Source organism: Nelumbo lutea, chromosome 3, assembly GCF_056320005.1.
Source record: "Nelumbo lutea isolate HS-2025 chromosome 3, American lotus-T2T, whole genome shotgun sequence".
Classification (NCBI taxonomy): domain Eukaryota; kingdom Viridiplantae; phylum Streptophyta; class Magnoliopsida; order Proteales; family Nelumbonaceae; genus Nelumbo; species Nelumbo lutea.
The window spans coordinates 14195962-14214310 of record NC_142686.1 but is presented as its reverse complement, the minus strand read 5'-3'; the positions used below and the strand labels follow the sequence as shown (position 1 = coordinate 14214310).

The 18349-nt window shown below is 35.7% G+C and overlaps 2 protein-coding genes across 2 annotated transcripts; one reads left to right on the top strand and one right to left on the bottom strand.

The window, feature by feature from the left end:
* Positions 1-1640: 1640 nt before the first annotated feature.
* On the top strand, positions 1641-6742 carry LOC148863090 (transcription factor MYB124-like). The gene is made up of 12 exons (XM_088981595.1): positions 1641-2373; positions 2468-2514; positions 2628-2684; positions 2790-2862; positions 3579-3634; positions 3757-3939; positions 4026-4210; positions 4414-4559; positions 4639-4781; positions 4864-5066; positions 5188-5333; positions 5971-6742. The coding sequence occupies exons 1-12, from the start codon at positions 2287-2289 to the stop codon at positions 6079-6081; spliced, it is 1437 nt and encodes a 478-aa protein (XP_088837721.1). The 5' UTR covers positions 1641-2286; the 3' UTR covers positions 6082-6742.
* Positions 6743-11303: 4561 nt separating this feature from the next.
* Positions 11304-17351, bottom strand: LOC148863089 (UDP-galactose/UDP-glucose transporter 3). Its single transcript, XM_088978793.1, has 7 exons — positions 17125-17351; positions 16292-16389; positions 16020-16150; positions 15215-15245; positions 13296-13399; positions 13022-13143; positions 11304-12008 (listed from the first exon to the last, which is right to left on the bottom strand). The coding sequence occupies exons 1-7, from the start codon at positions 17226-17228 to the stop codon at positions 11600-11602; spliced, it is 999 nt and encodes a 332-aa protein (XP_088834919.1). The 5' UTR covers positions 17229-17351; the 3' UTR covers positions 11304-11599.
* Positions 17352-18349: the final 998 nt, after the last annotated feature.

The following is an 18349-nucleotide window of genomic DNA, read 5'->3' as shown; positions in this document are numbered from 1 at the left end:
GGGAAAAAGAAAATCCCAAAAATGGGAATTTCCTCGCTCCCACTAATTCCTCATTTTATCTTTAAATTCTGCCGGACCAAGCTGTCAAAGTGCGTGCATTTTCCCATTTTTTTTCTTTTATTTTACAGTTAAAATCCATTTAATTAATCATATGTCCATTTAAGTTTTGAATATATATATATATATATATATATATATATATATATAGCAAGCTAAGTTTGAATGCAAATAACGTAAGAGAATGAATATAAGGAAATAGTCCTCTTCTTGTGTAAGCATATAAGTTTAAAAAACAAGGAAAATAAATGCAAAGGGTTTGTTGTAATAGGGATATCTACTTTACACAGGGAATTAAATTTATAACTCCTTTTATCATTCTTTTTTTTTCTTATTTAAAAGTTTGAAGAATGATTTAAAGCACAATGAAGAAATCGTGATGAAACTATATAGCAAGTGGGACCACATGATTTGATCATAGTATCCAAGGGCTGATCTGAAGAGGAAATATGAACATGCATGGATCCATCTTCCATCATCCATCAACCGCCTCACCCCGAAATAAAAAAAAAGCAACAAGTGTGTAAATGGTTTAATTTGAAAATTACAGCTAGGACGGAGTTGAGTGATGAATGAATCATGAATCATGAATCATGAATGGGTTGGGGCATTGAGCTTTCAGAAAAAAAAAAAAAAGATAAAAAAAAAGGAGTTACCATGATGATGACAGTAAATTTGTAAAAAAAAAAAAAAAAAAGAAATAAAACAAGCGTCCACATGGCAGTTGCCACCTGATGAAGCAAAAATAAATAGCATCCAAATAAAAAAGAAAGAATGAAAGAATAGGGTGAGGAAAAGAGGCGCTCCAAGTTCCATCCATTGCCATTTGCCCCCTTGGCTCCTGGCTCCTGGCTCCTTTCTATAATAGGGCCAATATAGAAAGACAGAACAAAAGGAGAAGGGAGGATTCAATTCAATTTATCACAGTGGGGGATGGGATGGGATCATGGGAATAGGGCTGTAGTTAAAAGGTAGGTTGGGTTGTTCACGAACAACGTCACCTTCCGTTAAAAACAGTGTCATGACTATTGATTCATGAGTCATCACCATTTTTATGTTCTGCTCAATGCTCATCCTCCATTACCATTAATTAATTATTCTCTCGTGGATTTCAGCGTTTTTTTTTTTACATTTTTCAAACTCTCCCTTGTACGCGCCCTAAAAGGCATCATGCCCCTTTTCTTATCTTTTGGTATTTATTATATTAAAGTAAACAAAAACCCTACCCCGAAAAAAAAGATCCGTCCGTCCGTCCGTCCATCCAAATCCATTACTGTGTCTGTTCCGAGGACTCTGGATAATGTTACACTCATACTACTGCTACTGATATCGGATCCATCCATCTACATTACTTCCCCATTCTATTTCTCCCCTGTTTTGTCCTCTTTAACGGCGCCAAAAGCCAAATCGTATTCCTCTGTTCTCCCTCTCTTTGTCACATTGCAATAGCCCATCAGAGTCAAGCCTTTTTCGCCTCTCAGAGTTACTCAGTCAGATCCATTCACCGTCTTATCCGGATTTAGATGCGTCGGATCCGCTTTCCATCTTCTATTTCACCCAATCGTATTACCTCGCCATCTTTCCAGTTCCTCTTGTCCGGGGGATTTTAAATTTTCAAAATCATCCATTACCCCCCCACTCTCCCTTTGTTTATATTACTCCCGATACATAGATTACGTCCTCCTCCATATTTTCTTACTTCTACGCGTATATCTTGTCTGCTACGTTCTCTTGTCGCCCAAGTATTTTTTTTTCTACGTGCCTTTTTTTTTTTTCCCTTTTTGACGATTTTTTTAGAGCAGTTCTCTCTAAGATAAATAGATAATTCCGTGGATTAGCCCAGCGATGAGCGACCAGCGTTGATCCGTCAGAGGCATTTTTTGTGCCATCGGATTATTAGTCTGATAATTCCTTGTTTTAGATACATCAGAGATTTCTGAAAAGTTGGAATCCTATGCAAGCAATCCTGAGTTCCTACAGATAGTGATTGAGAGCTTCGACGGAGCTGTATGGTTTGTTGTTCCCGTTCTGAAAGCAACGGTATCTAATCTGTAAAGACAACCGACGGAGACGACGACTCCTTTTTGCCCTTTATATGCTTTATTTATAGATATAATACACATGTGATCGGAAAAGTTCCTTGCTTTAACATGCGAGTTGATCCTCATAAAGGGAGGAGGAGGAGGCCGAACCCGAACATAGTAACACAGGTTCACATCAGTGCCCAACATGAAGCTCCATGAAACACCCAAAACAGAGTCTGCTACTACCATTACCAAGCCCAAAGAGCGCCACATAGTTACATGGACTCAACAGGTTTCTTCTTCCTTCCTCCAACTCTTCCTCATCCTTCCCCTATGCTTTTTGCTAACTTGTCTATCTGATATGGGAAAACAAAATCCAAATGCAGGAGGATGATATACTACGGGAACAGATCAGCATCCATGGAACTGAAAAGTAGAGTTTCATTCATCTCTCGATCTCTAGGTTATTTAATGCAGAACGCACTTCGTTCTTAGATGATTGTATTTTGAAGCTAAAGACTTGGTCTGTTGTATTCGTGTCTGCAGCTGGTCGATTATTGCAGCCAAGTTCAAGGACAAAACAACCAGACAGTGCAGAAGAAGGTTGGTTATCTGTATTCTATAGTGATTTTTCTCCCACATCCAAAACTTGTTCTTTCATTAGAACTATTTGTTATTTTTTCTCACCACTTCTCCGGTTTACCTCAGATGGTACACTTACTTAAATTCAGAATGCAAGAAAGGAGGGTGGTCACCGGAGGAAGACATGATCTTATGCGAGGTACTTAACACTGCTTGCTTAACCTGCTTCCGTCTTTAACTTAAAAAGGTTGGACTTTTTAGTACTCTTTCCTATGAATTACAAAGCTCTCTGCTGAGTTTCTATGCATGTCTCGAAAATGGGAATAAGGTATATTGGATAACTCGATTAGGCAGAGATTATGGCTCTCTCAGAAATGGGGAAGTTGGTATACTTGGGGTAGTTACGTTTGTTTGGGTACCATCGTTTCCTCATACTATGTTCTGTTTCTGTTTCTCACAAGTAGGATCTCTGGCTCCTTTTCCTAGGACTGCAAGAAATCCTTTCAGAGATAATTCCCCCATATGGATTGGATACCTTTAGGTGGTACTTCCTTCATCGAGTACATGCCTGATATGCTATTGTTTCCCCAAATTTTCACGGCGAGATTGCGTTTTTATTCTTTCCTTCTGTGCTTAATTTGATAATTTCTCGGGCGTACTCTAATTTAAGACTTTGTTTGGGAATAATGATTTTCTTTTTTCAACTTATTTTTGATAACCCTCCGGTCCGGCTTATACCAAGTTAATTTTGGTTCTCAGAAAAAGAAAACCAGTATTAGGTTGTTTCAGAACCTCAGACCAACGCCTTTATCGAAATTTTTAGTTATTCTCTCATCCCTTTATGATGATGGAAACTTATTGGCCATTGGATATGGTTGTGAACTAATTGGCTAATTGCCCAAATGTGATTTGCAGGCTCAGAAGATTTTCGGTAACAGATGGACTGAAATAGCAAAAGTGGTTTCTGGCAGGTAAATAAACTTGCTTTATGGTGTATGCTATTTCCCTTTTCATCTTTCTCCGATACATCACCATCACTGCTTTATTCCCAATAGTATGAGACATAAAGTCGTTATTGCTCTGGCTAGTGCAGAACGGATAACGCTGTGAAGAACCGGTTCTCCACCCTGTGCAAGAAAAGAGCAAAACATGAGACTCTATCAAAGGAGAATAACGCTTCTTACATCAATCCTAACAACAAGAGAGTAATATTTCAAAATGGACTCGTTTTGGGAGATGAATCTGCTGAATCTGCAGCACCTCTTAAGAGGATGAGGTACGGAAACAATTGTCTAGTTGTACATGAAATGAAAACGGGACCCAATGTTTTTACCTACAAGTCTCAAAGTTACTCAACTGCAGGACCCACATCTCCAGTCTCACAGAGGATAACACCACCAAAGGAGAAATAACCAAGGAATGTGCAAAAACAGAGCACCGGCAGATAAGGCCTCCTTTTGCAGTATTGGTTCAAAACTTCCACAATGCTGGCGAGTTGCAATCTCAGCAACACGTTAGCCACAACACCCACACAGCCTCTAAATATGGTAAACCACCTCTGAAAACTGAAATATTAAGCACAGTGAATGTATGAGGAAACAACCTAGTCATGCAGGACTCATAACATTGGTGGTCTTTCCCCTTCCAGAGACTTGTCACTATTTGTTGATTAATCCTTTTCTTTTATTGGAATTTTATTATTTACAGAGATTAAAATTAACACCAGCTTTTCCTTCTGATAAAAAATCAGTTGCAAATAATGAGGTTCAAGGAACATTTCTTAAAAGGGATGATCCAAAGATTGCTGCTTTGATGCAACAAGCACAACTGCTCAGCTCTCTTGCACTAAAGGTTAATACAGAGAACACCAATCAAAGTCTTGAAAATGCTTGGAAGGTGAGAATAATATTAGTTTCTAAATTATCATCAGAGAAATATTAGTATATCCTCTTATCTAGTCAAATCTAATATTCAGGAACTACAAGAGTTCTTAAGTCGAACAAAAGAAGGCGATTTTGGCACGTACAAAATCTCTGAATTGGATTTTTTAACTGAAGATTTCAAGAACTTGGTAGAGGATCTAAAGAGCAGTAACGTGGGAAACGAGCTTTCTTGGAGGTAATAAATGTGGTGGTTATTCAAATTGAAAGACGTCTTACTTGTGGCACAGAATCTAATTGCTGACTGGTTTATTGTATAGGCAACCCAATCTATATGAGTCTCCTGGCAGTTCTGAGTACAGCACTGGATCAACCGCCCAGTCCCATGCATCAGTTGATAAAACAGAACAACCTCAAGTTGAGGTATGTTCATTACACCAGGATGGCAGTGTTGTCCCAATGCCCATTCATGCGGAAGTATGGAATAGTGGTGATGGCTGTGAAGATGGGATCTGTGCTCAAGGTAATCTTCATAGCAAGTGCACCACCTTTTCTTTATTTCCTATCTTTAATTTTACCTCAGAAAATTAATTTTGCTAATCAGATTGTTCTATGAAACTGAAGTACTAATCTAACTGCTGCAGGAACCTTTCTCTCATGTGATGAGCCAAAGGGTAATGAAGAAGTTGTTTCTGCACTGTCTCATACAGAGTTCAGCTCCCCTCTTCAAGTAATTCCACTGTTCCGATCTTTAGCAGCTGGAATTCCAAGCCCAAAATTTTCAGAAAGTGTAAGTTACTCTAGTATTCTTATCTTTGGATTCTAATACAATAAGGTCTCTAATGTTGTGGCCTCTAAACATTAATGGTTTGCAAATGAATTTGTATATTCTTCTTTTAATCTCTGTGTTTCATAATGAAATAAACCAATGGGCAAAGCATTCTATTGTTAAAAAGCTTCTCCACAAGAGAAGAAAGATAAAATTAGGGAATCCGTAGATAGGCATTGAATTGGAATACTTTAGAAACCACAAGCTCTACAAATGAGGGTACATTCTATTCTCAAATTTAAAACTGTCACTTGTCTCATTTAGTGGAAAACATGAAACCATAAAAATGATGAAGTGGTCACTGATTTTCTTCTCTTTTGCACAGATTGGGTGTTATAGGTGCTTGCACTGAGTAGAATCGTCAGTTTTGCTTTAGCATCTGGTAGTTGAACTATGCCTTTCAATGTATAGGTATATAGCATTTGAAGGGACTGTTAAAATTGGATAAAATATCCCACAACTAGACAATTGTTTACAGTGAATTTCATTAATGTTCCCAAGGCTACAATCTCAGGGTTTAAAAATATTGAATTGTTTTTCTCTCTGTGTTCTTATGTGGGACTAACTATTAACTAATATTTTTCAATGCATTTTTCAGGAGAGGAACTTCCTTCTGAAAACACTTGGTACGGGTTCACCAGTCTCTGGCCCTGGCACAAGCACTTCACATCCACCACCTTGCAGAAGGGCCCTCCTCCATAGCCTCTGACCAATCTATGCTTCCCATCTTACCTGCAGAATTTTGTGCACTAGGAAATTGCTAGTTCATCCTCACCATCTAATTGTTTGGAAAGGTTTGTCAAATATCATCTTGAGTTCAGAGTCCATGGTTCACAGGTCACCATACCTGATTTTTAGCAAAGGTGTTCTAAGATCTGCACTTCAAAACTGTCTTAGAATGTTTTAGTATCTTCCCTGAGCATTCTAGCATTGCCCATCCGATCTTACAATGTGTTCTGTGAGCCTGAATTCTCACATTGAGTTCCAGTATGAGTGTTTGTTGAATTGCTTGATTTTTTTTTCTCCCGAGTCTTCTCTAGAATTGCTTGATTTTAGTCCTATTTGTCATCTGTACATAATATGGCAGCATACCAACCTAGTCTTTTTTTAAGAGTGTAATTATACATCGGCAGTTTGGGCACCTCCCATACATATCTTAGGAAAAACAAAGAAAGAGCAAAAGGAGGATGAACCCTAGTTGAAGTTGGATTTTTATTGATTTGATTTTGGTGTGCAGAGGGTATAGAATAAGAGTTTCTTTTTTTATTATTATTTTCTTCCTTTTCTAAGTTGGATTTTGTCATGAATGTAACTATTTGATGTAACTTACTATAATTAAAGAAGAGAATGTGCTATTGGCTTTGTGTGTACGAGTGTTTCTTCATCTATTCTTTTGTTACTTTTTTTTTTTTTTTTTTCTCTTTTGATCATTATTCTCTTCGTTTCATGATATTCGAATGAACAAATATTAGGAGGAAACAAAACCGAGGGAATGCAAGTACTGGAACAAATAACAGCTTTAATAGAAAGAGAGAATACTCAATGATTCATCAACACTGTGCTGTGATAGTTTTGCCCAAAGTTCAAAATATCGATACACCTGATACGCCGGTAGGGGCGGGCGTTTCGGTATTTGTTTTTTTACTTTTTTTTTGTTCAAGGGAGTTGGTCTAGGACCCCTTCATCCCCTGAACCAGTCAGACCCCCGATACACCAACTGTAGGGGCATATTGGAAGGGGTCCCAGAACGATATGTATCAATTGATATGGGCCGATATGTAACGATACTTTGAACCTTGGTTTTTCCCCTTGTTCCTGTTTTGGTTCTGGGTTTTTCTGTCTTTGTAGATGTTATAAAACGAGAGTGGTTTTTGAGACATCTTATTATGGTTCAATGTGGCCTGTAGACCTGGCAAAAAGTTTACCCAACCCACGAACTTGACCCAACCCAACCCGAAAAATATAGGGTTAGGGTCTCATATTTTAGCAACTCAAATGTGAAAATGACCCGACCCGAAAATTGGGTTGGGTCACGGGTCAACCCGTTGACCCGATTGCCAAGTCTAATTGGGATTATTTATACATTGTTAGAAGTTTTCACTCTTTAATTTTTATTATTTATTCTTTACTTTTTATTGTTTACTCTTTAAATTGTTAAGTATTCAAGTTTTTATTTTATATTTGGAATTTTAAGGTTAATTCTTTTAATTTTGATCTTTATTTTTTTAAATTTTAATTATTTTTTGGGATGACTAGAATTGACCCATGGGTCAATCCTAACCCAAACATTTAGGGTTAGGGTTTAGCATTTGACAACCAACCCGAAATTCAACCCGACATGAAATCAACCAAAAATATCTTGGACCAACCTGAACCCGACCCACCCAACCGGATTGCCAGGTCTAGTGGCCTGTGGGCAAATAAGCTTTAGGATGCATTTGGCATTCCTTATTTTAAGGACTTATCTCCTTTTTACAGTTAAAATACCCCAATTTATAGGGAATTCTTAACTGAAAAAGGAGATAAGTCCTTAAAATAAGAAATGCCAAATGCAGCCTTAGTATAATGAAAAAAAAAAAAAGGATTCTGATTGATTCCCTTTCAATTTTATATACCAAGTAAGGAGATTCCTGAGTAGGGGTATGAACTGTAACTCTGTAAGTGTAGATATGTGAGCGTACCAGCGTAGAATAGTAATTTAAATCTCTACCTCCTAACAATCTTTTCTTTTGCTCCGCATGGCTGCAAGCCTGCAACTCTTTAGCCCATGAAGTTACTGGCTGGCATTTACTTCTTTACTTCTAGAGGCAAACCATTGTGTTCTTTGCGGCCACCGTGATTGATGGTTGGTATAATGTCTTGGATAATAATAGGTTTAATGCCTATAGGTGGCTCGATCTTCCCAAAGATAATATCAATCACAATCTTCGATTCTCTCTCTAGCTAATATTATTGAAGAGACACAAGGATAAAGGATCGCTTCTCTTGCCCTCCATGCCTCACTGCCTCGGCAATCTATGGGATGGCCTCTGTTCCCTTACAATCTTACCTATATGAGCTATAACTCGAGACAAAATGGTTTTTAAATTCTATTTCTGAAAATCTTCAAACTCCAGCCATCTTGAAGACTTAGACCCGAGTCATTAAATCGATATTCTATGTAATGTGGGATCTAGAGTTTTTGGGCAGATTGGGTCTGATTTAGAGCCAATTCAGGCCAAACCTGAAAACTGGACCTCAGGTTTCGGTATGTTCCAACTTCCAACCATAAGTGAAAGCCCCAAGTACCACCAAGCCCAGTCGCTTGGGCTAAACCCCAACATAACCATGGCTGCAATAATTTATACAGACTTGAAGTCTTGAATAGATTTGGCCAGGCTTGGGTAAGTTGATCTAGTAATAAGAAGCTCTTTTTATTTATTTTACCTTTAATTTTATATTTTATAATTATAAATAAAAGAGAATATGCACAAATATATATACCACACTATTTTACCTATTCAAGTACATGTTTATCATGAAATTTCAGGCCTAGACCCAGACCGGAGCCCAAAAACCTGAGAGTTGATCTCGCCGAGGTTGCAGTCCACATCTCATAGTGTCTGGGACCGTCATGCCTAAGTACTTGCCCTTTCTCAAGCGTCAATATTTAGGATCAATCACTGAATCGAACATCACCATGTATTACCACCTGTCCAATTCTTCCAAATTCAGGATACATCATCGAATGGGCCCAAACTACACGTGTAAAACTATGTCTGCCACCATAAATCAGTTGTTTCATCAGATTATTATTGATATCTGTATTCAGTAATATCAGAGATTCAGAGGGTTTCAACTTTGTTCCGATGCTCAAGAGATTCAACAGGTGGTAGTTCATAGGTGCCTAGGGCTGGCGTTTGACAAACTTCTTAGAAGTATAAAAAAAAAGTTTTAAAAAGAACTACTTTTGGCTCAAAATTGAAAATTCACTCTTCAAAGTTCAAACAGTGATTCTTTGGTAAAGAATTTTAAAACCAAACATAACCTAAATATCCGAATCCGAAAATAGGGATGCACGCAAGTATTCAACGTTAAGTGTATCATAGTTTTTTTTTTAATCGCATAATAGTTTTGTGCCACCCTCTTTAATATATATATATATATTTAATAATAAGTGAATATTTTTCATTACTGACGATAAATAGTACAAAATGAGCTTGCATCTCCTCGTGAAATCTAACCATTTATAAAGAATACCTCTGTACATATATCTTAAATTTGTGTAGATATTTTCAATGTGCAGCTAGATTTTCATGTTTCAAAATCTTCATAAGGTTTTTGTTTTCAAGAGATCCCATCCTTACAAAATTGTGATGGGTCTGCTGCCAGCTAAAAGCATATTAACACACTGACAGAACAGCTTCCAGCTGCCCGCATTAAGGACCACCTCTCCATGTCGTGGAGATCCTTCCGATGTACAGTCGGATGCCAAACTGTCAGTTAACATTCTTTCTATTAGCAGTAGATTCAAGCTCTCTGCTTATTTGAGAGGGCTGAACCGCTGAAGTACAGCAGCTTCAGTAAATATCATTTATTTTTTAAGAAATTCCATCGAGGTGGACCAGATCCATTTAGCCCCTAAATCACTTGCTAGAATCTGTTGACTGAGCCAACAACTCATTTACCATGCAAAGTCAAACCACCCAACCCCCCCGCACCCACTACAATGTTTCACAGTACATCTCCGCCGTGTATTGAGATCGTCTCCCAATGATATCAGTATTATCATCAGAAGATGTTCTCAATACATGGTGAAAATGTGCTGTGGGACATTGTAAGGACAATCTTGTCGGGGACTGATTTGAAATCAATAGGACTTCTTATTTATGAAATATCATTTCTTTTTTAAGAAATTTCATCAATGTTGATAATGGTGGTGGTGATACAAATATAATGATTTAGTTATATATTTCTTTTGTCATTTTTTGTGCATTTTAATATTTTATTTATAATATATGACATGATGGATTGACTCATCATTTGACCTGAATTGTTAACCACTGATTTACCACCCAGAGCTAAAAATGGTTCAATTTCTGAATTGGATTTTAAAACACTCGTTAAAACATAGTGATCCATTGCTTAAATTAAATCTCAGACTCATTGACTATGTAAGAATGATACATTTTCAAATGAAATTGTTAGGACTTTGGATTATTCATGATTTGCTCCTGCTAGAGTTTGCACACTCGACATACCATTTGATGTAATGATATTGTCCAAATTGATTATTCTTTTCCCCTTTTTTTTTTTTCATTTTAAGTAACAACTGCGTTTCAGTGAAGATGGAAGCATGGTATGTTACTTTTTAACAATCAGATTAGTCCCTTTCGACACTTATACACCATCTCATAGATTCAGGACTTTTGAGGTGCTGAATCAAAACTAATGAAACAAGAGATGCAGTTTCGAAAGCCAAAATCTTATCAGAAGCGGTGCACGTGCGTGTTCCACTTATTCCACAAAGCACAAGATGGGTAATATTATGAAAAAATCTTAGCATATGATAGAAGAGGAGATATAACAAAGACTACATTTTTAAAGAAAATTTACCTTGTCCATAGTGAGTTTTCTTTAAATGTCCAAAACTAAGGGTATGAAAAATGTAGTACATGCAACTGTTGAACAACGAAGCAATTGGTTTTCTCTAAGGCTCCATTTGGAAGGAGTACAAATACAATATGTAGAGTGCAAAATCTAGTCTTTTGTATGTATTTGCATTGTACATATTCATGTCTGTACTCCTTCCAAACTAAGCGTGAAAAGCATTGGTGGTTCAACTATTTTGAGTTTTCTTTCAGCCTAGAATTTGGGCGAGGATGAATGCAAATTAAAGACCTTCCTCATGGAGTGCAGTGATTTACAGAAATACAGAATCGATGTGAACAGTTTGGGAGTAAGACATTGAGACTGGTTCTGAGGCTTTCACCCCTAATTAAAATACACAAAGTTCAGAAAAAATTATACATGAAGTTCATAGATTTAGCTAGGATAACACTGAAAACTAGTTTACATTACCAAAACTGCAAATTTACAGCATATCTCATGAGAGATCTATTCAATTCCTGGGCTGATATTCTAAAGAACCATCTAAAATGAGGGGAACACTAAACCTTAAGGCTTAGTCCCAGATTATAACAAAAATGAAAACCAGATGAGTAATGTAAAAAATAAAATACTTTTGCTCACATGGACTTTCTCTTCTTCTGTAGTCTCTGCAATTTCCTCCACTTGAGGTAGATCTGATATGACAACCCAGAGAAGACCATGAAAACACTTCCCCATTGCTTTGATGAAAGGGGATTGCCACTCAACAGTGAAGACACCACGATGCTCACAAACTTGCGGGTTGTGGTAATGGTGGTGTTTGCAAGTGAGCCAAATCTGCTTATAGTCAAGAAGATAAAGTTCTGGCCCACTGCTCCACACAGACAGTAGACAAAGATGTCCCAAGCTGCCTCTGGATGCTGCTTGCAGAACTGGACTGCCTCAAATCCACTGCCATGTGGCCAACCAAACATGTAGACCATGTTATATATGGAACCCCAAAGATTCATTCCAAACATTATATCCCAAGCACTTGTCTTTAGATACCTATACATGAGAAACCATGCTGGTTAGAAGCATGTCTGTTTAAGATGCATGAGAATGCATTAATTGCAAGAGCCAAATATCTAATTCTCAAAAGAAACCAATAAGAATTATGAATCATAAACAGGAAAGAAGATGCAGACTTTCTCCCCTATAAAGAAAAAGAATATCTTCCTATTGTACCTTATGCTGCTACTCGATTTTCTTTTCCCACTTTAACCTTTTTCCTCTTTCTCCTTCTCTGACTTACATATGATGTTTTTACAGAAATTAAGATCTTGAATTAGATGCTAAACACCAATATCCAAGACAGTAATAAGCAAAGCTAACCCCTACAATATATGGTCATGTGAATCTGTGAGTCTTGAGACCAGACATGTCCTACCCACTAAAAGTATATACTTGTGTGACACGGCAACCTGGCTAAACCATGGGCATATCAAGATAGAAAAGGTGTATGTTCAAACCATGGCATGGCTATCAAAGCACTTATTCAAAGATGCCCTGGAATTTTTTCATACTTATTAGTCCCTTTTAACTCCTTACTTCCTAATACAATTGCAGATTTTGCTAGGGCAATGTCAAGATACATTCCATATAAGGCTATGTTTTGTTTGACAGAAAATAAGAGAGAAATAGAAAGTTAAGGGAAAGTTCTTAAGGAGTTTTGTTAATCTATTTAAGAACTTCCCCTCAACTTTCTCTTTCTATCTTATTTTCTGTCAAACCAAACACAGCCTAAGATTATCATTTCATGGCATAGCTTTTCTACATATTTGTCATTGTTAAGAATTGTCATTTGATGTATTAGCATATTAAAACTGGAAAAGAGAATATCAACAAAAATCCTTTCCCAGGTAGTTCCAACACAATTACAAGAATGGGCATTTTTTTTGGTGGTAGGTTAGAGTTATTACTAACTGGGATTATCAACGAAATTAATAGCAACTTATTACAGTGACAAAGAATCCATATATGCACTTTTAATCAACTCTTGAACTGTTAATAGCTAATACCTTGCTGTTATTGAATCCTGAGTAGCATTTGTAAATCCATCAAAAGCCAAGTTCAGGAAACACAGACCATATCCAAGGGGTGCATTTGGGTGAGCCAGTTTGCTTATGGTCTTTGAGCTAGTCTGTAACCAATCAATGAGCAAAAGATAAGGTAGATAGTTAAAAAGTAATAGACATATCAATCAATCAGAGACTCCTTTGTTTGTTCCAAAGCACAAAAAGTTAAAACTAAGACCTGACTTAAAACTATAACTCAGCAGATAAAATGCCTCACCTTTAAAAGAGCAAATACTGATACCCCTCCAGCAACAAGGAAAGTACATATATACTCAGGAAAAGTGTATTTAATTCCATAAACAAGTGTACCCATCAACATCACTGCATAGAGGTCAAGAATCCGGGTTTAATCTGAGTTTGATTCATTATTTTAAAAATAAAGAAAGAATTAAAAAGTAAAAATTTAATCACTTTTAACTTACATATATGAAATAAATTTACATGAACATAAAGTACTAAATTTATTAATTATAAAATCTATATGTATATATGATCGCGGATGACATAGTATTAATTGATGAAACCAGCAGAGGATTAAATGCAAAATTAGGTTTATGGAGAACTGCATTAGAAACAAGAGGTTTTAAAATAAGTAGAACTAAAACAGAATATATACAGCAATATAAGTTAATAGTAATAAGTGTGCAACCAGGGTACACTTTGGATTGGAGACCAAGAGATAACTCAATGTGAGCTCTTCCTTTTCCTTGGTTCAATAATTCATAACAAAGGAGAGATTGAGGAGGATGATGTCACCCATAGAATTAGAGCAGGATGGGAAAAATTGAATGGGTGCATCATCCAGAATCTTATGTGATTAGCAAATGCCACTTCAACTAAAAGGAAATGCTATAAAACAGTCTATATTGTATGGAACAAAGTGTTGGGCAAATAAAAAGCAGCAAATCAAAAGAAAAACAAGTGTGGGAGAAATGTGAATGTGTAGATTGGTAAGTGGAAAAACTAGGACGGACAGGGTTAGAAATGAAGTCATACAAAGGAACGTAGGAGTAGCTCCAATAGGTGGCAAAATGAGAGAGTAGATTGAGATAGACTGGGTCACGTGCATAGAAGACCATCTACAGCACCTGTTAGAAAAGTGATCTGCTACAGGTTGAAGTGGCTAGAAGAGCTAGGGGCATAGGCTCATAGCAAAAAGGGTTTGGGTGGAAAAAATTAGAAATGATTTAAGCACCCATAATTTAACAATGCATATGGCACTGAACAGATTGGAATGGTGAAACAAGATTCATGTAGCAGACCCCATATAGTTGAGACAAGGCTTAGGTGATGATGATGATAAATTGGACTTGGATCTTAATCAATAGGATGTTGGATCAGGTCTCAGACTTTCAGACTGTTGATTTTGACCTACAAGTATTTTTTTTTTCTCTAATGGCTATCACTCATCTTCTCTTTTCTTTTCTTTTCTTTTCTTTCCTTTTCCTATTTTTTTAATAAGGTTATCATTATATGAGGTCACATCATACAGAGAAATTGCCACATAAAGATTTATCTACATCAAGAACTAAGTTGGATCATATGGTAATCTATCAATGGGTGATTATTAGGCTTTGGGTGGGAAAAGGGGCACTGTAGACTTCCTGCACTAAAAAAATGTAGAGAACACTAATGTGGACCCCACTAAGGTGGTCCCCACTATTTGTATGTCAGCAATAAGTTATGATTAGGATTAGTTCTTTATGATAAGATTAGAACAAGTCTTTTATAAGATTAGGATTAGTCTTTTTTCAGCTTTATCTTATCTATCTTATCTTGCCATGTAAGCAATTCAGTCCTTTTACAAGTATGATACTATGTATATAAATTTAAGAGGGGGGCGGCAGTTCCAAACATCAACCCAACTCTCTTTTATCAAAATCTCTCTCTCTCTCTCTCTCTCTCTCTCTCTCTCTCTCTCTCTTCTCCCTCTTCTTTTCTTATTCTTTTCTTCTCCTTTTAAGTGTCTGTTCAATCTTGAGTGACTACTAAAAATACAATGGGTGATTATTATTATTAATTTTTTGTGCATCCATGATTTTTTTTTCTTTTCATTATTAATGATAAATTTTAATACTAGAAATTTTGCTTGTTATTGTGACCTATAATAATATACAAAAGCGCATAAAAAATTACCTGGAATCATTTTGGAGGATTTTGCAAGGACCTGCAAGTAGAATAATAGAATAAGAAAGCCACTTTCCAGAATTGCATAAATTCAATAGTAGGAATATTTCACGTTAAGAAAAAAACAGCCCTAAGTGTATCCAAATAACAACACAAAGAAAACATGACAAGCTTCTACAAATTTGGAGAGACGTGATTAGGTAAAGGTTTCATATTTGCAATTGCCATCTACAGAACCTGAAATCGGAGATAACTGTTTCATGATACTAGAAATCTGTGCTAAAGAAACCAATGGATTCTAAATATAAAATATGGTACCATTGCATTTAGTTGCAAAGAAAATGGAAGGCAAAAAAAAATCTAGAAGACAGTGGCTTTCCTTAGTTTGGATGACAAGGGAGACCAAAAGAGAATAAAGTTATGACAACATAGAAGCTTAAGCTTCATCCTTGAGGGTTGTGATGTATGTGCCTGGAAGTCCAAATGACGTATAACATGTGACACTTGTTAAACTGCTATTCTAAAGTGGAAGTCGCACTCAAAATAGCTTCCCTAGATCAAAGACACTCTCTTTTGAAGAAAGAACCCAAGCGATTCCACCCGTGTTCAAAACTGAAGCAGTTAAGCTTTCATCTGTGCCAAATTTCAAGTTGAAAGCCTAAGAAATTACAAGAATGTATAAAATTACCAAAGATGAATACATGTCAAACTTTCCTTAAAGTAACACAAATTGGGTAAAAAGGTCAAAACACAATATACAAAAGAAAGATGATATTTTTATAAACATAATTTTCAAAAGAAGAATTAAGTATACCTGTGCTGGGTAACTGATATACTTTAACGCTTCAATTCCCATGGCTGGACCTATCGTGTTGGTGATGCCAACACTCCAATAACTCCACCAAGGAGCACCGCCAGCACTACCTCTGGACCACAGTTTTATCACTATTCACAAAGATTATAGAAGAAGTATAAGGAGTAGCTTCATAATCTGATAGAACATTGAATCTAATGCTAGACGAGGAAAAGACAAATAAATGACTCAAATGCATAAAAAAAAAAAAGTAAAAGTAAACTTAAACTTACTTATAAATGACCAGATTAAACAAACTACATTTTGAGCTAAGTTCAAGAATGAAAGATGCTCAAACCGTTTCCCATCTGGGCCAAATCTCTTGGTGGACCTGAAAACATGAGGAGATCATTTAGAAAACCTGCCATCTATAAATCAACAACTTTTTTATATCCCAAGGAGTCAAATGCTTATTTCAACGAAACATAATGAATTGGTATTCTAATATTAGACTGAACAAGGAAATAATAGAACTAGTTCAAATTGGATAAATAAGAATCATTAATACTTCATCAACTGAAAAATAAAAATAAAAAAGAATTCCTAACCTAAGACCTCAAAATTCAAAATAGAAATAGAAATTTGACAAGGAAAAGAAAGAAAAACACTCCGTAACTGGATTGCCATTGAATTCTGCAACTTAAAAGTAAGAACAAAAAAAATGGAAGAAATAGGAGCACAAAAATATATACTATAACTTGGATTTAGGTATGTGTATACATTAATTTAGTGTCAAAGGTTTTGAATTTTGATTTTTTTTATATAAAAATGGGAGTATGAGACTGTAAACGTTAGACTTTCCCTTCTTAAAACGAGCTCATCAATTCTCTTCCCCATCATATCATAATTTTACCAAATATTGGTAACTACATAGCAATAAAATATTTGCATTCATATCCCTAGAGGAAAACATTGATTTGTGAACAGCGATGTTCATAAACGCAAAAGTTAATCTGTGAGAGATCCACGTCCACGGTACTAAATTCCCATATATTCAAAGAAAACTATCAACTGAAGAAGACTAAAAAGAAAATAATTGAAAACCAAATAAGGATCTGGAACTCACACTGTTTCCTGAAGAACACCTTGTGTTATATAAGCCGACCAAATTCCGGCGATGCAGAAGATCAGCACAAAAACACGGCCAACGCCGGGGCCGTGACCTTCCATTCCGTATGAAAGCTCAGACAGAGATTCTGCGGTGAACTTGTTCTCTTTAACAAGAACGAGCAAAAATATATGTTGATGATGGAGCTCTCTTAGTCTCCAATCGACGACTAACGGCAAACACCTTCCACTTCCGTGGCGGGCAGTATTAACTTTTAATAGGAGGGGCAGTGCTTCGTTAAATTTCCACGTGCCTGTTTTTGATTGGATGGATGATGTAAGTCTATTTTGCCATTGGTTGCAATGCGAAAACCCGACGTGTATACTTTTTCATCGAGTAAATGGCTTATGACCAAAATCTCCCTTAGAACTTTGATCAAATACTATGACGGTAAGTGGGTATGAGTATGACCTCTCCCTCCGTAGTCCGGTTTAGTTACCCAAACCCAATCAAAAAATATCCCGTTGACTTGCGTCAAGTTTAGGGGTGATCATGGGTCCAGTTGGGTTTGAGTCTAAAGTGGTATTTGATAAATTTGAAATTTTATATATAAAAAGTTAAAAATTGTATTTTTTGTGTTTAAAATCTAAAAGAAGTATATCTACTTTTTTATTTTTTTGGAGGTTTTAAATCTATAAGTTTGTTTGTGTTGGACCCTTTACCATATGAAATTTACTAATTTTATTATTTTATCCTTAAAATGTGTTATTTGGAAAGGTTGAGTTTAGTTTGCATTATCTCATAAAAAATAAATTTTAACATCAAAATAATATTAAAACAATACGAATAATAAATAATAAATTAATAATTAATAATTACTAATTAATAAATGAAATGATTAAAATTAAAAATAATTAATGATTATAAAAAAATTAAAATAATTAATAATTACTAATTACTAATTAATAAATGAAACAATTAAAATTAAAAATAATTAATGACTATAAAAATATTAAAATAATTAATAATTAATAATTTACACAAATAAAAAATGAAATAATTTTTAAAAAATAATGAAATAATTAAAAATTACTAGTTAATAAAAATAAAAATAATTAATGTTAAATGAAATAATAAAGAAGGGAGTCAGAAAAATGTAATCAAACGCCACCTAAGATCTGAAAAGCAACATTTTCAAATTCAGACATTTGAAAAGTACAACCAAACACCACCTAAGACTTAA